This window comes from Balaenoptera musculus, chromosome 5 (assembly GCF_009873245.2).
Source record: "Balaenoptera musculus isolate JJ_BM4_2016_0621 chromosome 5, mBalMus1.pri.v3, whole genome shotgun sequence".
NCBI lineage: Eukaryota > Metazoa > Chordata > Mammalia > Artiodactyla > Balaenopteridae > Balaenoptera > Balaenoptera musculus.
Window position 1 is genome coordinate 53,682,151 of NC_045789.1, and position 27,468 is coordinate 53,709,618.

The 27,468-nt window shown below is 34.6% G+C and overlaps 1 protein-coding gene across 1 annotated transcript in view; it reads left to right on the plus strand.

Annotated features, from left to right (window-relative positions):
- Positions 1-1,375: 1,375 nt before the first annotated feature.
- The window catches only part of TMPRSS11F (transmembrane serine protease 11F), an 87,482-nt gene continuing 61,389 nt past the window's right edge, over positions 1,376-27,468 (plus strand). The window contains 1 exon segment of the mRNA XM_036852237.1: positions 1,376-1,398. Within this exon segment, the coding sequence (XP_036708132.1) occupies positions 1,376-1,398 (23 nt within the window).

Sequence of the window (27,468 nt, forward strand, 5' to 3'; positions counted from 1 at the left end):
GCCTTTAAGAGAGGAAAGCAAATGAGAGTTTATTATCCAAGAAAAAATCCTGAGAGTTTCACAAGCAAGATCTTTATACTAGAACACTCTATTTCCAGTAAATTTCTTGATTAGAATTCCCCGTGACTACAATGATATATCAAAGGGTAAATCACACTTGAACATGGAAGCCTGGATTCAAGGAGCTCAAAAGAATGTCCAGTTGAGGGTCTAGATGGGAGTGGGGGTAGCAAAAAAAGGAAAATAAAACAAGTGACTAGAAAATCTAGTGGTTTCCACACTTTATGAAAAATAGGAGATAGTATTACTCTCCAGAAGAGTCGACTCAGTATACTATAAAAAGCACAGTATTGTGGGATGTCAAGGATGGTAAAGTACATATAATAATATTTTTAAAATTACATTACAGTGGGGCTTCCCTGGTGGCGCAGTGGTTGAGAATCTGCCTGCCAATGCAGGGGACACGGGTTCGAGCCCTGGTCTGGGAAGTTCCCACATGCCGTGGAGCAACTGGGCCCGTGAGCCACAATTACTGAGCCTGCGCGTCTGGAGCCTGTGCTCCGCAACAAGAGAGGCCGCAATAGTGAGAGGCCCGCGCACCGCGATGAAGAGTGGCCCCCGCTTGCCACAACTAGAGAAAGCCCTCGCACAGAAACAAAGACCCAACACAGCCATAAATAAAATAAATTAAAAAAAAAAATTCACCTATGCTGACTCCTGTCCCTTCCCTTCTTTCTTAAAAAAAAAAAAAAAAAAAAATTACATTACAGTGCTTTTATCTTTTGTATTCTTTTGTGCATGAACAACCCCCTATCCTTGGAGCTGGAATTTTTACAGTGAAAATTTTGTTAAAGAAAGATGCACATTTTAAAATCCATAGTAGGATTTGTTTTAGTTGAGAGAAAACAATAATTTTGAAAGCCAAGCTTTGTAAAGGAAGAAAAGTATTTTCCAAATTCTTTTAGCTCCAATTATGACTTTTAGAGCCAGGCCTGGACAAGATCATTAAATTACTTCCACAGGGTAGACAGGATATTTCTTCCTTCTTTAAACCAAACTTTGAGGCTTACTGCCTCAGGGAAGGAAGTTATGAAGCAAGGTGATTCTACATTGGAGAAAAGGTGGAAGTGAACACTCCATTCTTTCTGATTGGGTAAATTGTGTGTGGAGGAGGTAAGAAACAGATTTGGGGAAGAGAGGTTAAATACACATGTTCTCCTGTTCCTTCTTGAGGTAGAATTCCATGATGAGTGGAGAAGCAAGTAAAAATAGGAATGGGTGAGCCCAGGAATGCTGGGACTGTAATAGCAAGGGGAAGCTATGAAGGTCTAGGAGAAGCCATGTATGTGACCTTGCTGAGCTTGATAAAGGAGCGATGTTGCACACTGACAGAGCAAGGTAAGTCTATAGATAAACCTGAGGCTTGGGACTTCCCTGGTGGCACAGTGGTTAAGAATCCGCCTGCCAATGCAGGGGACACGGGTTCGAGCCCTGGCCTGGGAAGATCCCACATGCCACGGAGCAACTAAGCCCGTGCACCACAACTACTGAGCCTGTGCTCTAGAGCCCATGAGCCACAACTACTGAGCCCGCGTGCCACAACTACTGAAGCCCGTGCGCCTAGAGCCCGTGCTCCACAACAAGAGAAGCCACCACAAGAGACGCCCGCTTACCACAACGAAGAGTAGGCCCCGCTCACCACAAGTAGAAAAAGCCCCCACGCAGCAACAAAGACCCAACACAGCCAAAAATAAATAAATAAATAAAATTATATTAAAAAAAAAAAAAAAACCTGAGACTTATTCCCCATGGCTTATTCAGGGTACAAGGGAAAAAGTTGTTCCCATGTATGCCAGTGATGAAATGTGGAGATACTGAGACCTGGACTCAAAGTGGCTACAGAAAGAAGGGAGTCAGAGACCTGGAGCAAATGGTCAGGACCAGACTACAGTGGTGGGTGCCATCATGCTATCCCCAAGGCTAGCTGGGCAAGAAAACCTCACAGTTGACCAGTCCATGGACCAGAACAGAGAAGAGAAAGGGTCAAGAGAACGCCCATGACCCTGAGGTCCCCACTGCTCAGCTGCCTTAAGTCACAAACACTATTTACTCATATATCAATATATTTGGAGAGAAGCAGGGGAGGAGTAAGAAACCAAGAAATAAAAATAGAGTAAAAATGAACATTTACCTGAAGATTAATCTTTAAACCAGCCTAATAGGAAGTTGAACTTTGAATTCAAGAAACTAAGCCATCCCAGTTAGGGCATATAAAGTAGAAAGAATTTAAGTGAAAAGACATAGGTATTTCAGTCTCACAGCACACTGCCCAGGGCAAAGGAGCATCCGGGGAAAGATGGCATCTTTGACAGAAAAAGAAAATTAACCATATTTCTTTGCATATCTGAGTGTAGTGAGTAGTGTGGATCTCAGTACATCTTCTAAAATAAATAAATGAAGAATGGAGGAAAATACCTAGAGCTGAATCTCAAGCTACAGTCCCTCCTTGTACCTACCATCTCTATTGTATGATATTTATGACATATCTCCAAGTTAACTTTGCACCATATAAAAAGAAATCAAGGGCAATAATGAATAGATCCCCACAAACTTAATCTTTTACAAGCATCATTTCTCAATGGGGAGAAATGGGGACTCAATCAAGTCCAAATCATTTGATCATGAATGCAGAAAAAACAAACAGCAGGAAAGAAGGTCAGATCTAACAAAGCAAGCATCTAAAACATGAATTAATAAAGAGGAAATAGTGAACACTTGACCCATTCCTAATTTTTAATTTGATTTTACATGAACATTAAAATAATGATAACGATATCACTTGATCATCAATTGTCTTCTTCATAAACGTAAAAGTCTTGAGATAGCCATTTTACAAAAAAAATTCTATTTCTTAAACAGGATTTTTTATATACTTAGAAAATGCACAATTAATATTTGAGTTAGACAAATTATCAAACATTTTAGAATCTGTTTTATAGGTTATAGAATCTAAATTATTAAAGAAATATGGAAGACCACTGATTTGACAGGATGTAAGCAAAACTGAAAATTTTCAAACTTGCAGCTACAAGTTCTAGAAATTTAATACAGTTACATAACTCAATTATACTTATCTGTTAGTATTAACATAACCATAATTATCCAGGAATGTTTATTGTGTTCTAATAGACACAAAATTGTACCAACTGCTTTTTAAAGTTAATTTGAAAAGATACAATTTCAACAAACTCAGCCAAGTTGATTCCTTTCCCTGAACTTCAGACGATTATCTTTCCTTCTTTTCTGTTATGGAAAATAACGTGAAGACTGTGGTTTTCTTTTTGGTGTCATCTTCATTAGGGTTTTCTCTTTCTTTTTTTTCTTTTTTAAAAAATAGTTTCAAAGTTAGAGAAAGTTGCAAGAATATTACAAGAAATTTATTTTCTCTGCACCATTTGTAACATGCAGTCATCACGTTCAATCGCTCCAGTGTAGGTTCTGTAGGGTGTATTTCCTACAAAGTAGTGCATTGTTCTAGAACAGTAAAATCACCAAAATCAGGAAACTAACATAAATACATTACTACCTTCCAATCCAAATACCCCATTCAAGTGTCATCAATTATCTCAACCACATTCATTTTAGCCAAGGGACCCAGAATCACATGTTGCATTTAGTTGTTCAGACTCATTCAATCTAGAAGAGTTCTCCAGTCTTTCTTTGACTTTCATGATTTTGACATTTTTGAAGACTATAGGTCATCTTTTCTAAAGGCTATTTCTCCAGGTGAGTTTTTGCATTTTTGGCAGAAATGTCACAGAAATGATGTTGCCGTGTTCTTGTTACACTGTATTAAGTAGAATACAATTTCATTTTGTCCCATTGCTGGTCACATTAATTTTGATCACTTGACTAAGAATGTGCCTTTCAGGCTTCTCCACTGTAATAATTTTTTTAACTAATAGATAAATTGTGGGAAATATGTTTAGTCTATGCAAATATTCTGTCCTTCATCAACCTTTACTTACTAGATTTTGTATCCACTTATGTTTTTTTGCCTGAATCAATCATTGCTATGATCGTTGCCAAGAGATGATTTTTATAATTAAATCATTCTTCTCACATTCATTGATGGATATTCCACTATAATGTAAAACTATTTCTTTTCTCTGTTTCTAATAAAGAAACATGAATGTAACATTTAGTTATTTATAACAGTATTGCTTTGTAGCTTCCTATTTTACTTAATGGATTATAATCTGTTACTATAATCATTTATTTTGATACTACAATTATCTTAGATTTGACCAGAAGGGACCCCTTCACTCTGGCTTTTGTGCCTTTTTGACATGTTCCTGTAATTTAGTACTTCCATAATTTCTGGCAGGACAAAATGTTCCAAGCTCATCTTGTACTTTATGTGAGTCAGCCTTGGAGTCAGTTGTTTCCCTAAAGATCCCTGGTTACCAGAGTGGAGAATGGTATTTAGAAACCAAGATCTGAATGCTAGATGTGATCATTACTATTTGGTTATTGTTTCTACCAAGCCCTCTTAGTGGACAGAGCTAAAGAACATATGTATATCTATAACTATCTATGTATATGTATATACATATTTACATCTATATTTCTTTATCAATATATTAAAAAGTATGAATTCATTGCAATACCTCCAACTTCAATCCAAAATTGCAACGTTCACTCAAGCTTTCTCCCTTTTAATAGTTGTAACTCCTTTCTCCTACTGTGAGAAAGCTAGCTCCTATTATCCTCGGTATTAGTCAAGCTACTATTGAGTAACCAGTTACCTGACTCCTGGACAGGCTGCTGCTTCTGCTTACTACTTTCCACTCCTGAGCCCCCATGTGAATACACTCTGCTGGGCTCCAAACTTGAGCCAGGCTGCTGTCACTGGCACCTCCCTGTATGGATGCCCTCATCCCAGTTGAGCTCTTTTTAAGCCTCCACATATGGACACCTACTTCACCCAGACCCATTTAATGGATTTGGAAGTGAATTATTAAAGGAAGAAGGAAGGAAACAACCAAGGAAGGAAAGAGGAAAGCAAGGAAGGAAGGGAGAAGCACATGCTTAATAGATTTTAAAATCAAGATCATGTTAACATTTAGAAACACTTGAGGAAAAAGTCTTTACTTCCCCCAGCAGTATATGAGACTGTCTTCTCCCCATATCTGTGCTAAGATCTGATATTAAAGAGATTTTTAAATGCTCATTTAATGGATACAAATGATATATCTCTAAATTTAGAATTCCCTGATTTCTATGGAGATTACATATTTTCCCATGTTTATTGGTCATTTTTGTTTCCTTTTTTTCTTGTATTTTTAATTTACTAGAAAATAACAATTCTTTATAGAAATTTTGCTCTAAAGCAAAGTAGAGAAATAAGGCAATGGCTTGGGGCGGGGGGTCCAAGGATTTTCTTTCTTTCTTAAAAATGGGTTTACCCAACATGTTTGTATGCTAAAAGGAACAATCCAGTACAAAGTAGAAAAATTTCTTACGCAGGAGAGCAAGGCCATAAATTGCTAGAGTGATATCCTCTGATAGACTAGTGGAGATCAGCTCTAGGGTCCAAGAGGAAGAGCCTCAGATAAGAACAATTGATCCATGCATCCACAGAAGGGGGAAGAGGGCAGAATGTGTGGATTCAGATGAAAGCAGATCACAAGATGAGAGTGGAAAATTCACTTATATTTCTTCAGTAAATTAATAAGGTTATAAGCTGACAGAGAATGAGGAGGAGCTATTAGAAAAGAATAGAAGGTCTGAAATAATTATCTAGGAGTGTGAGTAGGAATTGAATAGAAACATATAGTATGATTATTAAGCAGCACTCTGGGGCCCCTTGAAGTTAGCATCATGAACTTAAAGACAGAAGAGAGTTGAGAGTGTATATAGGGAAGTTTTTATAAAGAAGGACCATGCAACCTCAGCTGGGCAACAAAGGAAATGAGGACTTGATATGCGTGAGAGTCTGTTAGTTGTAGCTATTTATCAATAGCAATACCTGGAGGTATTCTTTTTTTTTTTATTGATAACAACTTTATTATTTATTTATTTGTTTATTTTATACAGCAGGTTCTTATTAGTTATCTATTTTATACATATTAGTGTATATATGTCAATCCTTATCTCCCAATCCATCCCACCACCACCCCCCACCTCACAGCTTTCCCCCCTTGATGTCCACACATTTGTTCTCTACATCTGTGTCTCTATTTCTGCCTTGCACACTGGAGGTACTGTTAAGAGACTTTTTAAGGCAAAAAAATACTAAATGAGACTATTTCAAAAATAATTACTATAAAATATTTTTTACAATGTATAATGAATTACATTTAACTTATTAAAAGTTACCTAGTTAGAGGTTCAAAATACACAAAGGCAATGGCCAGATCATATATAAACATGTAACTCTGACCCTTTGCCTTCAGCAACCAGCCCCAAAAGCCAAACCATTATCTGCAACAACCAGTCCATGAGGCCAAACAACAAGCAATCAGCCCCAAATAACTTGGACTTGATTAATAATTTGATTAATAACTGATAACTTTCCTAATATTTTCCCTCACTTCCAACTTAGGACCAACCAGAGAAAGCTAAATATTCACTCCTTATCTGATTAAATACAATGCTTCATTTCTAGTTAGCCCTCCTATAGTTTTCCCATGCTAACAGCCTCCAATCAGGGCATATTTGAAAACTTCTTTATATTTTTTAATACTATAAAGCTTCCCACACTGTGCTTACTTTTGAGTTTCTGCCAAACACAAATGATGGTGGCTGATTCCCTTTCTATAGCATGCTTTGAATAAATAGCATTTACTTGTTTTCATTTAGTTGGTCTTTGTTTATTTCTATACTACAGCTACATATATATGTATTTTTTTAATTTAAAAAATATTATGTAGTGTAGTTCCAGCAGTAAGTTCCAGTGTTTCATTATTAAAGAATTGTTTAAACATTGGCCACTAAGTAAAGCTAGTGGATCTGTCTCAAAAATTAGATATTATATATAGTGTTTATGTACAAGTCCATATGAATAAGTGATTGATTAATCCATTATTTCAACAATATTCACAGCTATGTGCTAAGCAATGTTGTAAGCACTGGAGAGGCAACAATCCATGTTTTCATTCTATTAATAAATTGATAAATTAATATACATGTATATATACACATATATATTATACATATGTATGATATATACACAGAGGGAGTACAGTAACAAACTATAAATGCTAAGTAAAAGAAGTAAGCAGAGGTTGAGGATAGAAAGTGATGGGGATCACTATTTTAGACAACATGGTCAGAGAAGTTCCTTTGATGAGGTAACATCTGAGCAGATGTGAAAGAAGTGAAAGAGCAAGACTTGAAAGTATTTGCAGCAAGAGTTTCAAAGGAGAGAGAATAGAAATTACAAAGACTGAGGACAACATGTCTGGAACTGAGTGAAGATGAGGTTGGAAATATCAGAGAACAAGAAGGGAAAGACTGTGTATGAACTTGTATGTTAAGAAAAGACTTCAAATTTTGTTGATTGTGCTGAAAAAGCATCTGAGTGTTTTATTATGCAACTAACCTTATTATGCAAGGCAGCAACATAACCTGACCAATATTTCAATAATATCACTCTGATCATTGTATACAGAATAGACTGAATAGGGCCCATTATGGAAGCAGTGATGCCAGTTAGAAAGTAATGCAGTAATTCAGATGACTAATCATCAGATCATTGATTATGGTGGTATTGGTGAAGATGGTGACAAATGGTCAGATTTGAATACACATTTTGAAGGTAGAAACTGTAGGATTTTCTAATGGATTGGATGTGGAGAAGAGTCTAGGATGACTTCAACGTTTTTGTCATGACCAACTAGGTGGAGAATGGTGCAGTTTACAGAGATTAGGAAGAGTTGGAAGAAGCAGTTACGAAGGTTAGGGAGAATTAATTGTTAAATCTGGGACATATCAAGCATAAGATGTTTATGTAAAATACAAGTGAGTATGTTGAGTAGAGATTTAGATATGAAAGTCCAGAGTTGAGAGAAGAGATAAAGACTGGAAATGTAAGTTTAGGAATCATGAACATGGAGAGTATATTTGAAACAAAGGAAGTATCTGAGTCAGAAAGTAAGTGTGATAGATAAGATATCTGAAGGCTGAGCACTGAGAACTTGTAAAATTTAGTAGCTGGGAAGGGGTAAAGGATTCAGCAAAAAGGTTCCGAGATGTTGCCCTATAATGAGCATTTGTTAAGGAGTCATATAACTTTTCGCTGATTCATGTTTCAAGCATTAGATACAATCTACTACTGTCAAAGGTGCACTAATAGCATAGTATATAGTAGTCTGAACATATCTCCTTTGTTAATTAGCAATAATTTAAAGCCAAAATGTAGCTACAGATTATTTCCTTGGGGTATTTACTCAATAACCTTTTGAATTAGGTATTTTAATCAGGCACTAAAGGTACTGTGAATAATTTATGTAATGATAACGTCCGCTGAATTCTTTAGTGCTTAGAAGTGTGTCTTGCAATAGTAGGGACTGAATAAATATTAGTTCCACGCTGTAATGTTTCATCAGCAGATATTTAAAAATTACAAAGCCATTTTATCTACTAGCAAAGAATACTCTAAAAATTATTACTGTAGGGTATATTTTCCACTCATTTTCTTCAGGAGTGTAAAGTAATATGAGTGAGAAAAAAAGGTATTCCTTGAAATAAGAATTTTATACCCAAGTTCTTTCATCAACATTTTCACTTCTAATTTACTGTAAGGCTTTGGTCAAGGCTTTGGTCAAGCTGCATAATCCTTGTATAGAGTAGGCATAATATTTTCTTTTTATATGTTGGGAGCTGTAGGACCTGATGGGATATGTGCTGTCCTCAGAGCTCTCTGGAAGAAAGCCAGGGATAATAACTGTGGTGATTATAGATGTATTAGAAAATGCCTCAGTTAGCCGGCTATTGTTTTTAGTATCACCTTATGATTGGCTAAAGAAAGATGGCATGTGACTAGCTTCAGATTGTCAAGAACCATTTTGAAACCATGGCCCATACTTGACTCAGATTTAAAGAGTCAGGTCCTGGTCAAGAAGGAGGTTAACTCTGTATTGTCTTTCATATATTTCAGATTTCAGAGGAAAGATTCCAGAGTTTCATCCCAGGGTCATTTCCAACAGCTGCCAGCCAAAGAAGTAGATGCTATCTAATGTCAGAACCACTTCAAGATCATAAACTACAAGGTATGGAAAACAATATTTACTGGGATTAATGCATATTTCAAAATCTATTTCTTTTCCTCCTTATGCCCTGTTATGGTTTCCTATGGCATGATGTTTCCTAAATTTACTTCTATGTTTACATTTTAAAATCTGCCTTGTTCAAATTTTGTTTTCTCTACTTGAAACTTAAATGAATTATTAGGCATTTTCAATGTATTGCTTAGAAGTCAACTTTTAGTCAATTAAGAAAATATCTTAGGAGGTTTAAAATGGTATTTGTTCGGTTTGAAAAATCTAATTCAGTGTTTCTTAAAATGGGTACCATGGACTCGGGTATCCCTGAGACTCTCATAGGCTGTTGACATCAAAACTAAAGTATTTGTGGTTTCTCTGTGCTGAAACTTGTACTGATAAAGTCAAAGCAATGATCGTTAAAACTGTTAGCATCTTAGCGCTAATCAAGGCAGTGGCACCAAACTGTGCCAGGAGTCATTATATGATTTGCTTTTAAGTATTCCAGAAAAAAAATTTCTAGTTTCACTTGAGAATGTTCTTGATGAAGCAATACAAATTAATTTTATTAAATCTTGACCACTGAGTACAGATTTTCTTTAATATGCTAGGTAACAGTATGAAAAACATGCATAAATACTTCTGCTGTATTCTGAAGGACATTGGTTGTCTTGAGGAAAGTTCTAGGACATCTGAGTCGAAAGCTGAAGTGCCTGCTGTTTAACACATAGCACCGTTTTTACTTGAAAGAGCAACCGACAGACAAAACCATGGTTATTTAGACTTTTGTAGACAGTTTATTATAAATTAATAAAGTGAGCCTGTCACTTCAAGGGAAATAACTAGTAATGTGTTGTTTGTGATAAAATTCAAACTCTCAAGTGAAAATTAGAATTTTGGAAAACTAACATAATCCCCTGTAAATTGAGAGCTTTTATAATGAGGTTGGTGCTGATATTGTATAATGAAATGTGTCAGCATTTGGGAGATCTGCATGACTGTGTGAACTAAGTAAACCAATACTTTATAAATAGCCAATGCATGATATATTTTACAAAATCATACACATTAAAAGATCCACTCATAAACTGACGGAGATTGAGGGATTTTTAACATAACAAAGTACAACAATTTCATTGACGTGGCTTCGTATTCTACATTGCAACAACTAACCTCTAAGAAACTACCGCTTTTCAAGATTTTGTGTAGAATCAAAGAATATCCACAATCATTTGAAAAGGCTATCAAGATACTCTTTCTTTCCAACTATATCTCTTTGTGAGACAGAATTTTCCTAAAATACTTCAGTCAAAACAACACATTGCAATGAAGTGAGTTTAAAAGCAGATAGACATAAAATGAGATTCACAATTCTTTTTAAAATACAGTTTTAAAAAAAATTAAAATGTTATCTTTAAATGGCTGATTATTTTTATTTTAAATTAATAAATATTTAAAATTTTATAGTTTTAACTTTAATACAGTAAATATTGTTAGACAGCCCACAAAAACCATAGCTGTTTAGCATTCTCAATAATTTTTAAGGGTATGTAGGGGTCATGAGAACAAAACATCTGAGTACCTTTGGTTTAATTCTTTGCAAGGGAGAAGGCAGCCATAACAGACATATGTAAAGATAGGGTGTTAATTTATTAGCCTTGAAGCTAGATTTTTAAAATGTATAAGTCCATAAAAATGCTATCTGTTATTTTTTCATTTAGTGACTCCGTCCATCACATATTTAACATAGTGATTATACATCTAATGACTGTGCAGATCAGAAGCTTTAAAAAGTATAATGCTAGTGCTTCAGGTGGTATTTTTTGTTTGTTTGTTTTAATTCTTATCTCCTGGTCCCAGGCATTTAACACAATCATTTCCACAACCACACTGAGGATCTCTAAAATATACATACATTTTGATGACCAAAACTTTGTGTGACCCTAGTACAAGTCATCTTAGGTTTGTCATAGATCACATTATTAAAATCATGTAAGTATAATTATTTTGGAATAGAAAAAGACATCAGAGATGATGTAGTCCAAACTTTCTTTTGGCAGAGACAGAAATAGAGGTCCAGAGAGGGGCAGGTAACATATAAGGTTATTGCGTGACCAATTCTGAAACTGGAATCTGGTTTCCTAGTCGAATATTCTTTTCACTATATTGCTATTTATTCTCTCCAGATCTCCACCTTCTGATATGTGAAATCTTTGATCCTGAGTGCAAAATACTGAATTACAATGTTATAGCAATTCCATAGACCTAAACCAGTGATCTTCGAAACTTTTACCCACTCCTTCAGTCCACTAGGAGGACCCAATTTTGTTAAGTTATTGTTTTGAGGCATTAAATTAGAGGTGGGAAGATTCAAGTTGAAAATAAAATTTGGAACTTTAGCTTAATTTTCCAGGTAGTTCTGTCCTAGCTGTGGCTACCATATCTGTTTTACAACAAAAAAATTTTTTTACTGTGGTTATTTGAGTAACATTGTTAAATTACAGCCTCTGAGAGATTATAGATAAGAAGCATTTGAAGAGTCATGATCTGAGGAGGAACATTTGAGCATTGTAATCTTCAGAATTTCCTCTGTTCCTTCTCTCATTTTCTTTCATTTTTAAATTGTTTTCTGCCCATTTTTTCTCTTCTCTACTCCTCCCCTTTCCCATCCTCAAACCTAAAATGAATTAACAATTTTTAAAATGTTACATTTATTCAATAATTGTATGTTGCCAGTTTTCATACATAAGAATCATCTTAGCCTTGTATAAATATGTCTATCTTTTGTAATATTTTTGTGCATATCTTTGCAGTATTTTTTTCTTCTTTTTAAAATGGGTATAGCTTTCTCTACATGGGTCTTGCACACTTCTTAGGGCTATTACTAGTTATATTGTATAATTTTTGTTTTTGTGAAGGAACTGATTTTATTATTATTTATAGTTGGCTAATATTGATAAAGTTATTAAGTTTGGTATATTTATGTTTTGAATCAAGCCACTCTGAAATATTTTATTAGCTTAGTAGCTTTCCATTTACTTAACTTAGATTTTCTATGCAGAAATAGTATTTTTACCTACCAAACTTTCAATAGTTAAATGTCCCTTTACAATTTCCTGCCATATTGTATTATATCATGAACGTACAGAAAACTGTTAAATAATATTTAAATTCTTCATTTTAAGAATGAGAAAAGTCATGACTCAGAGGAAATGATAACCTATGTTAATACTGGCTGGTAAAAATAAATATGCATGTTAATCTGTAATCAATCCCTATAATCCCTATTGAAATAGGCTTAAGGTCATCTTCTTACTTGCAACAAAATAACTGAGTGGTGGGCTTCCCTGGTGGCGCAGTGGTTGAGAATCTGCCAGCCAATGCAGGGGACACGGGTTCGAGCCCTGGTCTGGGAAAATCCCACGTGCCGCGGAGCGACTAGGCCCGTGAGCCACAATTGCTGAGCCTGCGCGTCTGGAGCCTGTGCTCTGCAATGGGAGAGGCTGCGATAGTGAGAGGCCCGCGCACCGCGATGAAGAGTGGCCCCCACTTGCCGCAACTGGAGAAAGCCCTCGCACAGAAACGAAGACCCAACACAGCCAAAAATAAACAAATTAATAAATTAATTAATTAAAAAAAATAAATAACTGAATGGTTACTCATGTAGAACTAAGAATAAATCACCTTCTTTTAAACTTTATCAATATGTTTGATAAAATTTCAGTTGTTTATAACAAACTTCTGGAAATTGTAAAATAATGATTAAATCCCTGTTTACAACTGGTCTCTTCCTAAACCAAAGAGTGGATAAGAGAGAATAATTTGTAATCTTTGAGACGTGTCATTAAGCATAAATTTCTAATCTTGCAGTTAATGCGTGATCTAAGTATAGCTTTCATGAGGAAATCCTGACCAGTCAACATTTGCATTATGACTGGTTTCTTTCATGAATTACGGGCATAAAGAAACTCCTCCAGTAAGAAGTACTTGAATTATGCATAGGTAGTGAGAACAATAACTAAGGGATCAGTACATTCACTAAGAGGAATGAAACAAAAAACATGGTTTAGAAAGAGAGGGAGATTAATGAACTTCAGTGTTACGTGAATTTGGAGTGGAATAAGAAATTGGCCAGAGTTGAATGAGAATAATTAACACGTTATTAGATGAGGAGTAGAGTTGGGGGAGAAATTGAGAGATGGTGCTCAGGTCGGGCCAAACTTGGGAATAGAATCTTCAAAGAGCAAAGGTGGGGAGTCTTTGGGTGATATCCACCTCTCATCCTGGACATTGGCTTTGATATACTATTATTTCTGTAGTCTATGCCTATGAGTGTGGAGGTCAAAGAAAGTAAATCAGTTTCTTAAATTCTGTTTTTACCCCTCAATATCAGAAAGTCTAGTTTATTTCCAATTTTGTATTATATCTAATTCACAGGACCCCAGGGGAACTACTTAATTCATTCTAGAACAGTTTCTTGGTAGTTCTAATTTGGATGGCTAAGGATCAAATTAGAGAGATAGTTTTCAAAATCAGTGCCATTACCTGTTAGTAGTAAAGATGACTAGTGAAACATATATGTGTATCTGTGTGGGAACTTTGCTGCGATATAAAATGTATTTTTACTGTGGAACATAATAAAAATCTGGGGGGAAAAGCTACACTAAGATGTATCAGAATCCTCATTATTGACCAGGAAAAATTTAATGCCCACAAGGATAACTTTAGAACATGATGTAGGAGGTAAGGTAGGCTGGGGACATTAGTGGGAGTAGTCAACCCCCAGCAGGAAGGAATATTTTATTAATGATGTTGTTTAGAATTGCTGGTGCATGGTGACAATAATAATTGCACCAACTTTAATCAGTTTTCTTTTGTTTTAAAATTCTTTACAGACAATGCACTCCCCTTATTTCCTATATGCAGAATAGGCAGCTTCTACAAGCCCTGACTCTAACCTTGGTGAACCACTGTTTTACAGCAGCAATGGAAGTTCCAAGTTATTACATACCAGAGTCAGATTCTTATCAAGTTATCAATAAAGATTATAAGCCACTTATGAATAAGACACAAGCCACTGTAAAAACTAAATCAGCCACCAATAAAGGAAGAAAAGTGTTTACAGGAAATGGTTATCCTGACTTTCTATTAAGTATAACTTATTAGAAGATTTTTTTTTCTTAGCAGCTAAGGAAGACAGTTATTAAAGAGTCCTGGAAAGCTAACATTTTTCATATACAACATATTTTTTACTTCCACCTTCAAAGTAAAAAGAGGGAAAAGATCACAATTCCCACTTCCAGAAGTAATGCAGAAGGTAAAAAAGAGTTGTAGCTCGGAATGGAATGAGACGAATCAGCCAGTGAGTATTAACTGGCCACCTACTATGGGTCTACACCAGACACCAGAAGACATCACAGAAGCAAAAGATCCAGTTTTCTGTCTTTAGGGGTTAATATTCAAGACATATAAACAGCTCATAAAACTCTATATAAAAAACAAACAACCCAATTAAAAAATGGGCAGAAGATCTCAATAGGCCTTTTTCCAAAGAAGACATACAGATGGCCAACAGGCACATGAAAATATGCTCAACATCACTAATCATAGAGAAACGCAAATCAAAAGCATAATGAGATATCATCTCACACCTGTCAGAATGGCTATCATCAAAAAGAACACAAATAACAAATGTTGGTGAGGGAAAGGGGGAGGAGCAAGTTAGGGGGAGGGGATTAAGAGGTACAAACTACTATGTATGAAATAAATAAGCTACAAGGATATATTGTACAGCACAGGGAATATAGTCACTATTTTATAATAACTTTAAATAGAATATAACCTATAAAAATATTGAATCACTCTGTTGTATATCTGAAACTAATATTTTAAATCAACTATACTACAATAAAAAATAAAATAATATAAAAGTTATGTGCTATTTTTCTTTTTCTTTTACATGATGAAGAAATTGAGGCACAGAAAGACTAAATGACTTAACCAAGGTCACAAAGTTAGTGGCAGAACAAGAATTTGAATCAAAGCATCGACACTCAGGAACTGCACTTTAAACTATCTTAAACAGTTAGAGATTTGATTAAGGAGGTAATAATTGCATTGGGCTTTTGCGAAGTGTCATCTTTAAGTGGGAGAAAAGAATAAGGATAACACCCCAATGGGAAGGAGAAATTACAAAGTCATGATGTGATATATTATGGGAAATAAAGTTTGGATGAATCTGATTCTTAGAGGATTTTGAACTTCATTGAACAAATTCTTGATGAGGTGGAAAATAGTAAGCTAGTAAAAGATTTTTTTAATAGTCACATGATGAAAGCCATGTTTATGGACAGTTAGTCTTTAATGAGCATGAAGGTGAATTGGAAGGAGAAAAGAATACGAATCATGGAGTTCATCTGGAAAGCTGTTATAATATGTAAGCTTTTTTTCTGTTGCTGTTCATGAATTTGGCCATTCCTTGTTCACTGGCCATTCCAGTGATACAGGGCATTAGTTATCTAATCTTCATGATGATGGAGAAGTACATACTCTCTAGGAAGGCTTGGGGAAACCCTTCCTTGTATCACTCTTTGGCATAGTATTATTGGCCACCCTGTGATTTTGCCATTTGATTTTGATGCTATCACTATACTCAGACAAATTTTTTTTCTCTCATAAATTTATTTATTTTTGGCTGTGTTGGGTCTTTGTTGCTGCGCATGGGCTTTCTCTAGCTATGGCGAGCAGGGGCTACTCTTTGTTGCGGTGCACAGGCTTCTCATTGTGGTGGCTTCTCTTGTTGTGGAGCATGGGCTCTAGGCACGAGGGCTTCAGTAGTTGTGCACGTGGGCTCAGTAGTTGTGGCTCGGGTGCTCTAGAGCGCAGGCTTAGTTGTTGTGGTGCACGGGCTTTGTCGCACCGAGGTATGTGGGATCTTCCAGGATGAGGGCTCGAATCCGTGTCCCCTGCATTGGCAGGCGGATTCTTAACCACTGCACCATCAGGGAAGTCCCCTCAGACAAATTTTTTAAAGAAAAGTTCTTTTGGTGGAAGAATTCTCGGCTTTAAGAAGTTTGTGTTATTTTAATTTTTTCCTTATAGGCTACCCTACTATCTAGCATTTGAACTGCTTATCAAGTTGCATATTAGGCTCAAGTTTTTCTCTTTTTAAAGATAAGTGTTTGTCAGTCAGTAGACACAGACTGTTACCATATAATCCCAGGAACATACATTCTTAAACTTCCTTGTGAAAAAAGTTGACACAGCTCTTACAAAGTCATTTACCTATAAGACCAATTCTTTTTAAAGAACTACATTGAAAGTACCATAAACTGTAGATATACTAAAAGTATAACAAAAGAATTTCCAAAAATTTGACTTGAAGTTGATGTAGTATTCTAGTACAACTGAACCTACTAATATTTCACCAGGAGTTAAACAATTTGCACTGAAAACATTTTCCAATAACATCACCCAAAGAGTGAAATTAAATGGCTATTTGATTATTAGAAACAGACTCTCAGTGCTACTGATATTAGTCAATTCACTTCCGTATAACCACTTGCATATCTGCTATGTTCCCAACATTTAGGTAGATGATAGATCTCCAAGTATAAAAAGTGAACTCTACATATAAGAATGCAGAAATACATTTTACAATTACTTGTTAAATAACTCAAGTAGCAGTATTTTTGAATATAGAGAATGCTTAATTATAAAGAATAAAAACTGAAATTTTATAAGATTTTGTGACTTCAAAAATTTCTAGGATATAAAAATTGATATCTTCATCTTGGATGTTTACTTGATTCTACTATTACATAGTTGGAAAATAAAAACCTCCAAAACCATGAGGAGACCATTCAAAGAACACTGTGTAAGTTAGTTTTTGAAGTCTCACTGTACTATTTAAAACTGATAATTTGTTTTAGCTACCAACACAGATATTTATTAGCAAGGACATTATTTTAGTACTTTATATTTGAATGATAATAGAATATGTCTACAACTTTAAGGTGGTTATAATGAAGTAATTAAACTATTTGTACTGAAGTACAATAATTTCTCTTATTTCTAAAGTATATATTTTACCTGAAAATAAAACTTTTTCTAAAGAAACAATTAGGATATGAGAAAAAAATTACTGGCTTGAACATTGGTTTGAACAACTCCAAGATCTATTCTTTGAGATTTAAAAAATGCACATATATTATGTTTTGATCTTCTTGGTTCCAAAATTTAATAAGCAAATGAAATGATCCATGGAGATGAATTAATCTTAGAGTAAATGTTCCTCATTTTTCTTGCCTCAGTTGTCTGGACAAATAGTATCTTCTGATTCTTACGATATGTTAGAGAAAGACCTCTTAGCCTCTTTATCCTTAGGCCAGGGATGCATTTATTCTAACCCATAGTACATGTTTTTTTCCTTGAGGGCGGCCTCTTTCTTCCATGTTATCACTCTTGGCAAGGTGTGATCCTCCACTAAATCCTCATTATGTTCTTTCTTCAATGGCAAAGTAATACATTGAGTGCCTTAATAAGTGTAAGGTAAAACTTAAGGTCAGCATTCAAACCTTAGGCTATTAGTAAGTATGAGGTTAAATTATTTCTTTGTGATGACACTACTTACTATGTTCATAAATTTAATTTATTATAAAATCTGAATTTGCAGGGAAATGTACACAAACTTTTTATAGAATCTATTCTAAAAGGTGTGTTTTTCTATTCCTTTCTTTTATTTGGGGCACTGAAGAAACATAACATGATCAGTTTGGGAGTGTCTTAACTTTCCCCTTGATGTCCTGGTGTAATGTCATCCTATTGTTAACTTTTTCACATTGATGCTTTGCATCATACACTCATAGCCTTTTTTTTTTTTTTTTTTAACATCTTTATTGGAGTATAATTTCTTTACAATGGTGTGTTAGTTTCTGCTTTATAACAGTGAATCAGCTATACATATACATATATCCCCATATCTCCTCCCTCTTGTGTCTCCCTCCCACCCTCTCTACTCCACCCCTCCAAGTGGTCACAAAGCACTTAGCTGATCTCCCTGTGGTATGTGGCTGCTTCCCACTAGCTATCTATTTTACATTTGGTGGTGTATATATGTCCATGCCACTCCCTCACTTCGTCCCAGCTTACCCTTCTCCCTCCCCGTCATAGCCTTTTGACTGATAATAAATCAATCAACAACACAGTAATAGAAACCAGTATGGTGCCTGCCCACATGTGGCAATGTGTACTGAGAGCGTTGTGAACCAAGGAAATCAAATTCACCTGTAGTAATTTTACTTCTATAGTCATTACTAATGCTTGCCAACCTTCAGAATTAGCTGATAAAGTTATCCAACCTTATAAGGAACATTCATTTAAAAATCTTCACATGATACATTAATTAGAACCAAATACATCAGTGTCTTTATTTATTACAATTAAAGCAAAGAACTAGAGACACTATGTTGCTAAAATGAGAACCATACAGACAGAAGAGTTTAGAAAATACCCCTTTTGAAGTCTATTGAAAACAATTAGCAATATAGTACTACTCCCGAACAAAAAAAATGGGAGTTGAGAGAAAATAAAGTACCTAATTTTTGAGGGCTTTATTATTATGGGCCCGACACTATGTTAAGTCCTTTACACTTAGTATCTCATTTAAACTATGAACAAGTACTATCCTCATTTTACAGAGAGAGAAACTGAGATGCAGAAAGGTTAAGAACATTCCCAAGTTCACACAGTTAGTTGATGACAGTGCCAGGAAGTAAACCCAGGCATACTGGTGTACTGCCCCCCACCATGGTAAAGACACTAATACGAAGAATAAAAATGAGTTATTTCACATATTCACTAAAAGCAGAAGGAGGGAAAAAATAAAAACAATCAAAGAAATAGAACTTTTAAAATCAAATAGAAGATAATTTGAGAGAATGGTGTAGCAGGAAATGTTCCTGAGACAGTTGAACCTCTATTATTGAGCTTTTAAAAATAAGATAGCGTCTACTGTGATCTTTGACTGTTTAAATAATATTGTAGCTCTTAATTCTCCCCACAAGTCTTATAATTCAATATGAAAATGCTGGTTTTCTTAAGAGAAGAAATATGTACATACTGCATATTTCACCTCAGAACCCTCAAAGCTGATTCTTGTACTTACTTGGACATGCTTCTTGTATGGCATACTTTCTTCCATTAAGTCACAGAGTTTATTTTTACTGTATTATTATTTACAAATATAAATAGCTGAGAATATTTTATGAATTTTAACAAATATCAATTATGAGACTTTATTAATGAGAAATATGTTAATGTAAACATTAAAACCATTTTAAAAGCATATTTGTACAATGTTAATTTCAAGTTAGCACAGTATTACTATATAGAAAATTAAAATAATAATGGGTTATAGTCATACTAAAATTAACATAATTTTTCTATACCTTTTTTGTTAGGTTTTTATAATTATTTACTTTTGAAAAAAATCAAGTCTCCAGAGAACAAAAGTTGCTTTTGCTAAACTATAATTTTCAATACAGTTAAGGTGATTTGGTTTTTGTCAACTACTTATTCAGAAATTTTTATTCCTTCTCAAAATTATATTGTCACGTCTCTTTGTCACATTGTTTATGACACGCTGACAATCTACCTCAGTTTTTCCATTTGTAAAATGTCTTAGGAAATATATTTCATATTAATGTCTTAGTGGAATATTACAATGAAAGTGTTAAGATTAGATTCATATTGTATTTGTAGTATTTTAGATAAAGGTACTCTGTATGAAAAACAAAGATTCATGTTTAAAGTCTTTTTTTTTTTTCTTTAATAGTTCCTGGCTCTGAGCCTTTAAAAGCAGCTCTTAAAACTGTAATATTCATCCTGCAACTTCACTGACCTTCATTAGAAGTTCATGTATTCAGGCTAAAATCTCTGTGGATGAATGCAGTTATCTAAAGTGAGTATAAATACTGAGGAATTCACACACACTAAATGGACTAAACTATCCCTAATGATGAGAAAGGAGAAAAAGAGTTTGATTTTTAAAAATTTTCTTTTTTTGCCTTTTTTTGGGGTAAATAATTTCAATAAAATCTGTTATCTTTAGAGCTACAATGAACAGTATTAGAAAAAGCTAATACAGTCCTAACATTTTACTTATGAGGAAAATAAATCCCAATGAGCTAAGCAGCTAGCTCATTATCATACCACCAAGGTAGCAAAGACAAGCATCCTGGCCCATAGCCCACATCTTTTCCACACCACCACGTCTCGTGGTTGGTTCCCTCAAATGGGAGAAGATGTAACAATTCTAATGAAGAAGTATGAAGAACCGTCAATGTTCTCTAATGTTTTGTTGGTTTATTTTTTTTAAAACAAATTGAGCCCACATCTCATGCTGATCATACTTCCCCAACCAGAAAAGTGTAGCTCTCTGAATCATCACTGGTTGACATTGTGTGCCCTCTACTGCTTGGAGCTTCTCTACGAAGGTATTGACAATTACTTCACTGTGTGGAGCCAGCTGGCACAAAATTCATCATGTTCTTATCAGGCTATTTCCAGGCTGCAGACCTCAGCCACTAAACCAGCCAGACTTGTTTCCTTTCTTGTTGCCAACAACTCTCAATATTTTCTACCCTCCCATCCCTGACCTGGATGATAAAGATCAGATGGTGACTGAATAGAAGCTGCCCCAGTCCTGGGTCATGATGTTAGGGTAAGTACTCAGCTTTCCTCAGTCAGGGTTATCAGTGGGGACAGAGGTTTATGACTGACTCCTGAGACAGGCAGGACAGATGTTGGTTGGTGGAGAGTGCTTTTAAAATGAGTTTTTCATGTGTGTTATTGTACCTTGTGTTGAAGTTTTATTTTGTTGTTTTTAAATATAAGAATTTTTTTAAACAAAAGGAGCCAGTGTGGTCCTTTCTTTCTAAATGGTAGAAGTAGAAATGATATACAGTAATAAACTGTATTATATTTAAACATTTAGAAAAATCTATGCTCCAAAGAATAAAGTATTTAATATAGTTCATTTAATTACTTCAGTATGATTAATAGCTTGGTATAAATTTTTGTCTTATGTTGCTTATTGAAGTATATTCTGGGAAAACTTGAAATATAAATGTAAGATGAGAACCTATTAGAGTTTTTATTTCTTTAACTCTAAATAATAGAAAGTATGGTAGCAACAGGAGTACTGTATCTATCATATGAATGAAATGATGAAACTAAAATATTCATATGTAAAAAATTAACTAATTAACAAAATCTAGACTCTGTGACATTACTCATAATTGAACTCCAAAATAATTGATTAATTAATGAATTTAAGGTAAATAAATTTATATTTAGGTAACTTTAGGCTATTGTTTTACAGACTCATAAATGAATAACTGATATTTGATGAGAGTAATTTTGTTCAAACTCCTCCTTAGTCTAACCTTGCTTCCCAGAGGTTCTTAATCTCTCTATAGACACCAATTTGCCACATGTTCTGCATTGACTGTTTCAAACTTAATCATGATTTTGTGATAATTATAATTGTACAATCATTTGATTTTGTCTTCAATTAAATATAATACTTTAAGCCTTTAGACTATGACACTTAAATAATAAGTAAGTATTCTTTCCCTCCCTAATTTACTGTCTATCAGCTTGATTCTCTTCTTCCCAATTTATGGCATCATCTCTACTCACTCACTTTTCCACTTTGAAAGTATTGTTACAGACATATGAGATTTCTGTATTGAAGCCTCATCAGCTTTGATTCACAGTTTATAGTTCTGAGGATTTTAAGTATCTTTCTAATTAGATTCCAGATCAGTATTATTTTTAACACAGATATTCTGTCTAAAAATATGGATTGTGCCATAGAAATATGATCAGATGATTAGGCAGTGGTTCATTTAATTCACTTCTAAAGGTATTTTTGCCCAAGGGATCTAGTCTCTCAAAGAGTGAATGAGTTAGATATGTGATGGCTTCTTAGCAGAAGTTGTTTCTCATTGGTGTAGTGGAAGGAATACTAGCATGAGCTTTAGATGTGTTCTAGATCCAGTTTTGGACAAGACACTTACCTCTCAAGACTTCACTTTTATCTGTAAAATATAGGGAGACTTTACAAGAAAATAAATGGGGGCTGGGGGGTGTTGTTGACATTAATGGGACTTGAAATATTTTTTGTGGATGAGCATGAAGATATTTTTGGTTTATTGGTTTATAATTTGGGTATTTTTATATTATTCATTTTGGTTTTTTCTTTGTTGTATTAAATAATAATGAAATAATATCTGACTTTAATATTGTTATGGTTTTACTATATTGTAAGTGGTAAGTGTATTATATTGTGGAACTGTAGTTTTAAATAGATGATTATGTATATGCACCACACTGTGATGTAGAACATTTCTTACCATGGGTCATGGTCAAAAATATTTTTTAAAACACTGCATTAGAAAGCCTTAAAGTTCTTTTGAATACTTAAATTCTATGATTTCTAAAGTGCTAATAGCTAGTTAATATGGAGAACATTAACTTTCTTAGGGCTTTAGAGAACCACTTAAATTATCCTAGAGTGTAGATTGTTTTTTCATTAGTCCCTATATCTGGTGCTCTCTACAAGTGAAGCACAGATAAGAGAGATGGTTACCAGAAAGTAGAGATCTTAGAGGCAAGAGGCAAATCAATAAGCCACACCCTGATGGCATGATCTGATAAATGTAAAAAAAATGTATAAACAAGGTGCTATGAGGGTGCTCAAAAAATATCTCATAAAAGTTTCTCTTAATATGTCATGATTGAGTTTAGTTTTAAAAAGCAAGTAGGAATTAGTTGGAGGAAAGAAGGTATTCTTGGGCTGAGAGAACATAGCCCTTGCAAAAGTCAAGAAACTTGAGATACATTCACAGATGTTGGAAATTATAAAAAGGAAACTGAAGTGATAGACTATGAAGGACGTTTTGTATCAGATTATCATCTTTGAACTTTATTTGAGAGTAGAGCAAAAATTTAAACAAGAGGAAGAAATGATGGAATTTGCAATTGAAAAATGTTAGGTACTGATGAACCTAGTGGCAGGGCAGGAATAAAGACGCAGACATAGAAAATGGACTTGAGGACACGGTGCGGGGGGAAGGGGAAGCTGGGGCAAAGTGAGAGTAACATTAACATATATACACTACCAAATGTAAAATAGATAGCTAGTGGGAAGCAGCAGCATAGCAAGGGAGATCAGCTCAGTGCTTTGTGACTACCTAGAGGGGTGTGAGGGAGACTCAAGAGGGAGGGGATATGGGGATATATGTATGCATATGGCTGATTCACTTTGTACAACAGAAACTAACATAGCATTGTGAAGCAATTATACTCCAATAAAGATGTATTTAAAAAAAAAAAAAAGAAAGAATCGTTAGTGCAGACCACCAGAGCAGTGTCGTGGTTCTACTATCTTTTGGGTACAGTTGCAGAACTAAATGAAGGGAGTGGCAAGGAGAATATCTATGCACATATTGTTTCTTCTGCCTATAATGAATGTTCCTTCTCCAATTAGGTGATACCCTATGGTCTTCCTACCCTCATATCTTACATCTTAATTATTCCTGAAGCCATCCTATTCAAACTTGCATAACATATGGTATATACTTCTGTTGGCACTTCTCTGTATGATGAATTATTTGTTTACAATTATGTCTCTCTAGTTAAACAGAGAGTTGTCTGTATTCCAAGGGCTAAACACATTGCTTGGCCCATTGTAGACTTTCAAGATTTGTGTGCTGACTTAACATATGCCTGAAGCCAAAGAACAGATACTAAGAAAAGACAAAAGGCCAGGAATAAATGAAAATTTCAAACTTGCTTTTCATTACATATTTGTTCAAGAAGACCTATGGAATAGGTCTTGAGAAACAGTAATTCAGAAGGTAAATAAAAAGCTGAACAGTGCAAAGAATTCATTCAAAGTAAACTTATGTTGTGGTGCTGATGAGGATTTATGGTAGAAGACGTGAAAGCATCAAATAAATGCTTATGGACCAGATTTTATAGTTTTGTTTATTTGTTTAATCAACAACTGTTTATTATTTTAGCTTAAGTGTAATAATAGCACACTATACACATGCTATATGTGCATATCTACATATATTATATATACACATGATATGTGTTGTTCATATAAATGTGTAGGAAGACAGCATAAAAACCAGTATCTTGACCAAAAAGATAAGTCTGTATTGCTTTGAGCAGTTATTTGCAGTAGTCTTTGAAAAAGATGTTGTGTCCTTGGAATACTGTGGGGTTGGATGTGTTAGGGTAGTGGGTAAATATTTAGGGATGAGGAAGTTTTCATACTCTTGAATCATATATTCATTATATAGCCTCATATAATGATTATGAAGCACTTGAAACTTTAGCATTTCTGGAAGCTTAATATTTAAAATTCAGGTTCAAAATCCAATTTAAAGACAAATCAGACATGCTTTCATTTGTTGTTTTGGATTCTGTACAATATATTTTCTTCTAATAGTGTATATAACTAAACTTTGACTCAACTGATTCCCTGTAGCTGCCAGTATTTAAAATGTATTGACTTGTCATTAAATTATTTTGCAAAGTTCTTAAGATTTTATAATTAATTGCTTCTTACTGCTCAGAATTTGAAATTAGGCTACTTTGAGGCATTTGACAATTTATATAATGTTATCATTGGGTGAAGAAAGCAGCCCATATTTCAGGTATTTTATATAAAATAAAAATTAATTAATCTAAAATATAACTATAGAAAATATACAGCAGTATGATCTACTAGTGAGAACCATGTGAAATTGCCCTTTGTGTAGGTTAAAAATGTCTGAATACCAGAAATTTCACATGGTTCAAACTTATCAAGTCTCTTCCAGGTTTTGTTTTATTTATCCTAGAATATAATATATTGAATGAACAATGCAACTTAAAAATAACATGATTTTAAAACCTGTCAAGGCAACTTTTGAAAAATCCTTCATACTACCTAAAAAATACTAGCTTAGACACTAGAATGTCAAAAAATCTTGCACACATCTCCCAGCAGGTGAGATAAAATAGAGCAAGTTGGCAAGAATTAAGTCCTGAAAATAGAAAAAATAAAATCTATTGCAAAACAGAGTGTAAGGTGTGTCTAGACACTATTGTAAGCAAAAAAAGGGAAAATAGTCCAGATAATCATGTGATCTGCAAAATATCAAACAACTGCCTCAAGTCTTGAATCTTTCCTTCTCATACTTATTGACAGATTCTTGTTTATGCTCTGCCCTGCTTTTCATAATCAGCCAAATAAACTTGAATAGGCAGAAAGACTTAAAATGAATGAGGCCTTTGCACAATATGGCAGTGTCAAATCATATGTGAAGAACTGACAGTTTCATCTTGATGAAACTTTTCAAAAATAGACTAAATATCAGGTCAGTTATGTTACTCCCATGCTGAACTCACTGATATTTTCATACATATTTTCACACTGAAATCATGATTTCAGCCATAAGTATAGACCTGAATAAGTTGTAGAGACCAATTAAGAATTGAGTTTGACATATTAGCATAGACTTCACTTTGAAATTACGTCAATGATCATCTTAGCTCCCCTCTCTATTAAGTCAGTGAGGCATTTCCTCCCCTATAGTGACCCTACTACCTACCTTCTTCTCCCTATAATTCATCCTTCCATGATCATCTGTCTTCTTGGTGGTTACTACTCCCTGATTATACCTTTATTTCCAATCTCAAACTTCAGTTGCTTTAGGTGGTACTGGCCACCATTTCTGCTACTGGTAAGGTAGAGGAAAGATCAATCCATTTTTTTCATTACTTACTTATATATCATATCACTTTTAAGAACATATTAACTCATGGTGTATTGTGAAACAGTATTTGGGTTATTATCAGATAAAATGGTTGAGACAAGTGCCTCTACCTTTTCACATTTTCAATAAAGTTAATGCAAGAAAGATGTCCTCTTCAGAGGAAAACAAAGACTTAGGTCCCTTGCCTTTCATGATTCATCTTTTTGGGGGCAACTACTCCTTGCTTAGGACTGATCCTGTGTTCTTTACCCCTTGGTCTAACAAGAACAGCAAGAAATACGTGAGTATTTAATACTTCCTTAAAATTGTCAAAACCATTCATTTCTCCTTGTTTTAATTTATTTAGCTGGTGAACTGCCATCTCCCTCTTACTGATATTTTTTTCCCTTACTTTTATGTTTTTACAGTAGGTCCTTGTTGTTTATCTATTTTAAACATAGTAGTGTGTACTTGTCAATCCCAAACTCCCAGTCTATCCCTCCACCCCCTTCCCCCTGGTAACCATAAATTCATTCTCTAAATCTGTGAGTCTGCTTCTGTTTTGTAAATAAGTTCATTTGTATCATTTTTTCCTTAGATTCTGCATATTAGTGATATCATATGATATTTGTCTTTCTCTGTCTTACTTCTCTTAGTATGATAATCTCCAGGTCCATCCATGTTGCTGCAAGTGGCATTATTTCATTCTTTTTTAGTGGCTGAGTACTATTCTATTGTATATATGTACAACATCTTTAGCCATTCTTCCATAGATGGACATTTAGGTTGCTTCCATGTCTTGGTTATTGTAAACAGCACTGCAATGAACATTGGGGTGCATGTATCCTCTTGAACCATGGTTTTCTCCAGATATATGCCCAGAAGTGGGATTGCTAGATCATATGGTAGCTCTAATTTTAGTTTTTTAAGGAATCTCCATATTGTTCTCCATAGTGGTGGTACTAATTTACATTCCCACCAGCAGTGTAGGAAGTTTCCCCTTTCTCCACACCCTCTCCAGCATTTATTGTTTGTAGATTTTTTGATGATGGCCATTCTGATTGCTGTGAGATGATATTTTAGTTTTCATTTGCATTTCTCTAACAATTAGTGATGTTGAGCATTTTTCATGTGCCTCTTGGCCATCTGTATGTCTTCTTTGGAGAAATGTCTGTTTAGGTTTTCTGCCCACTTTTTGATTGGGTTTTTTTTTTTTTTTTTTTGGATATTGAGCTGCATGAACTGTTTGTAAATTTTGGAGACTAATCCCTTGTTGGTCACATCATTTGTGAATATTTTCTCCCATTCTTTGGGTTGCCTTTTCATTTTGTTTGTGGTTTCCTTTGCTGTGCAAAAGCTGAAAGCATTTCCTCTAAGATCAGGAA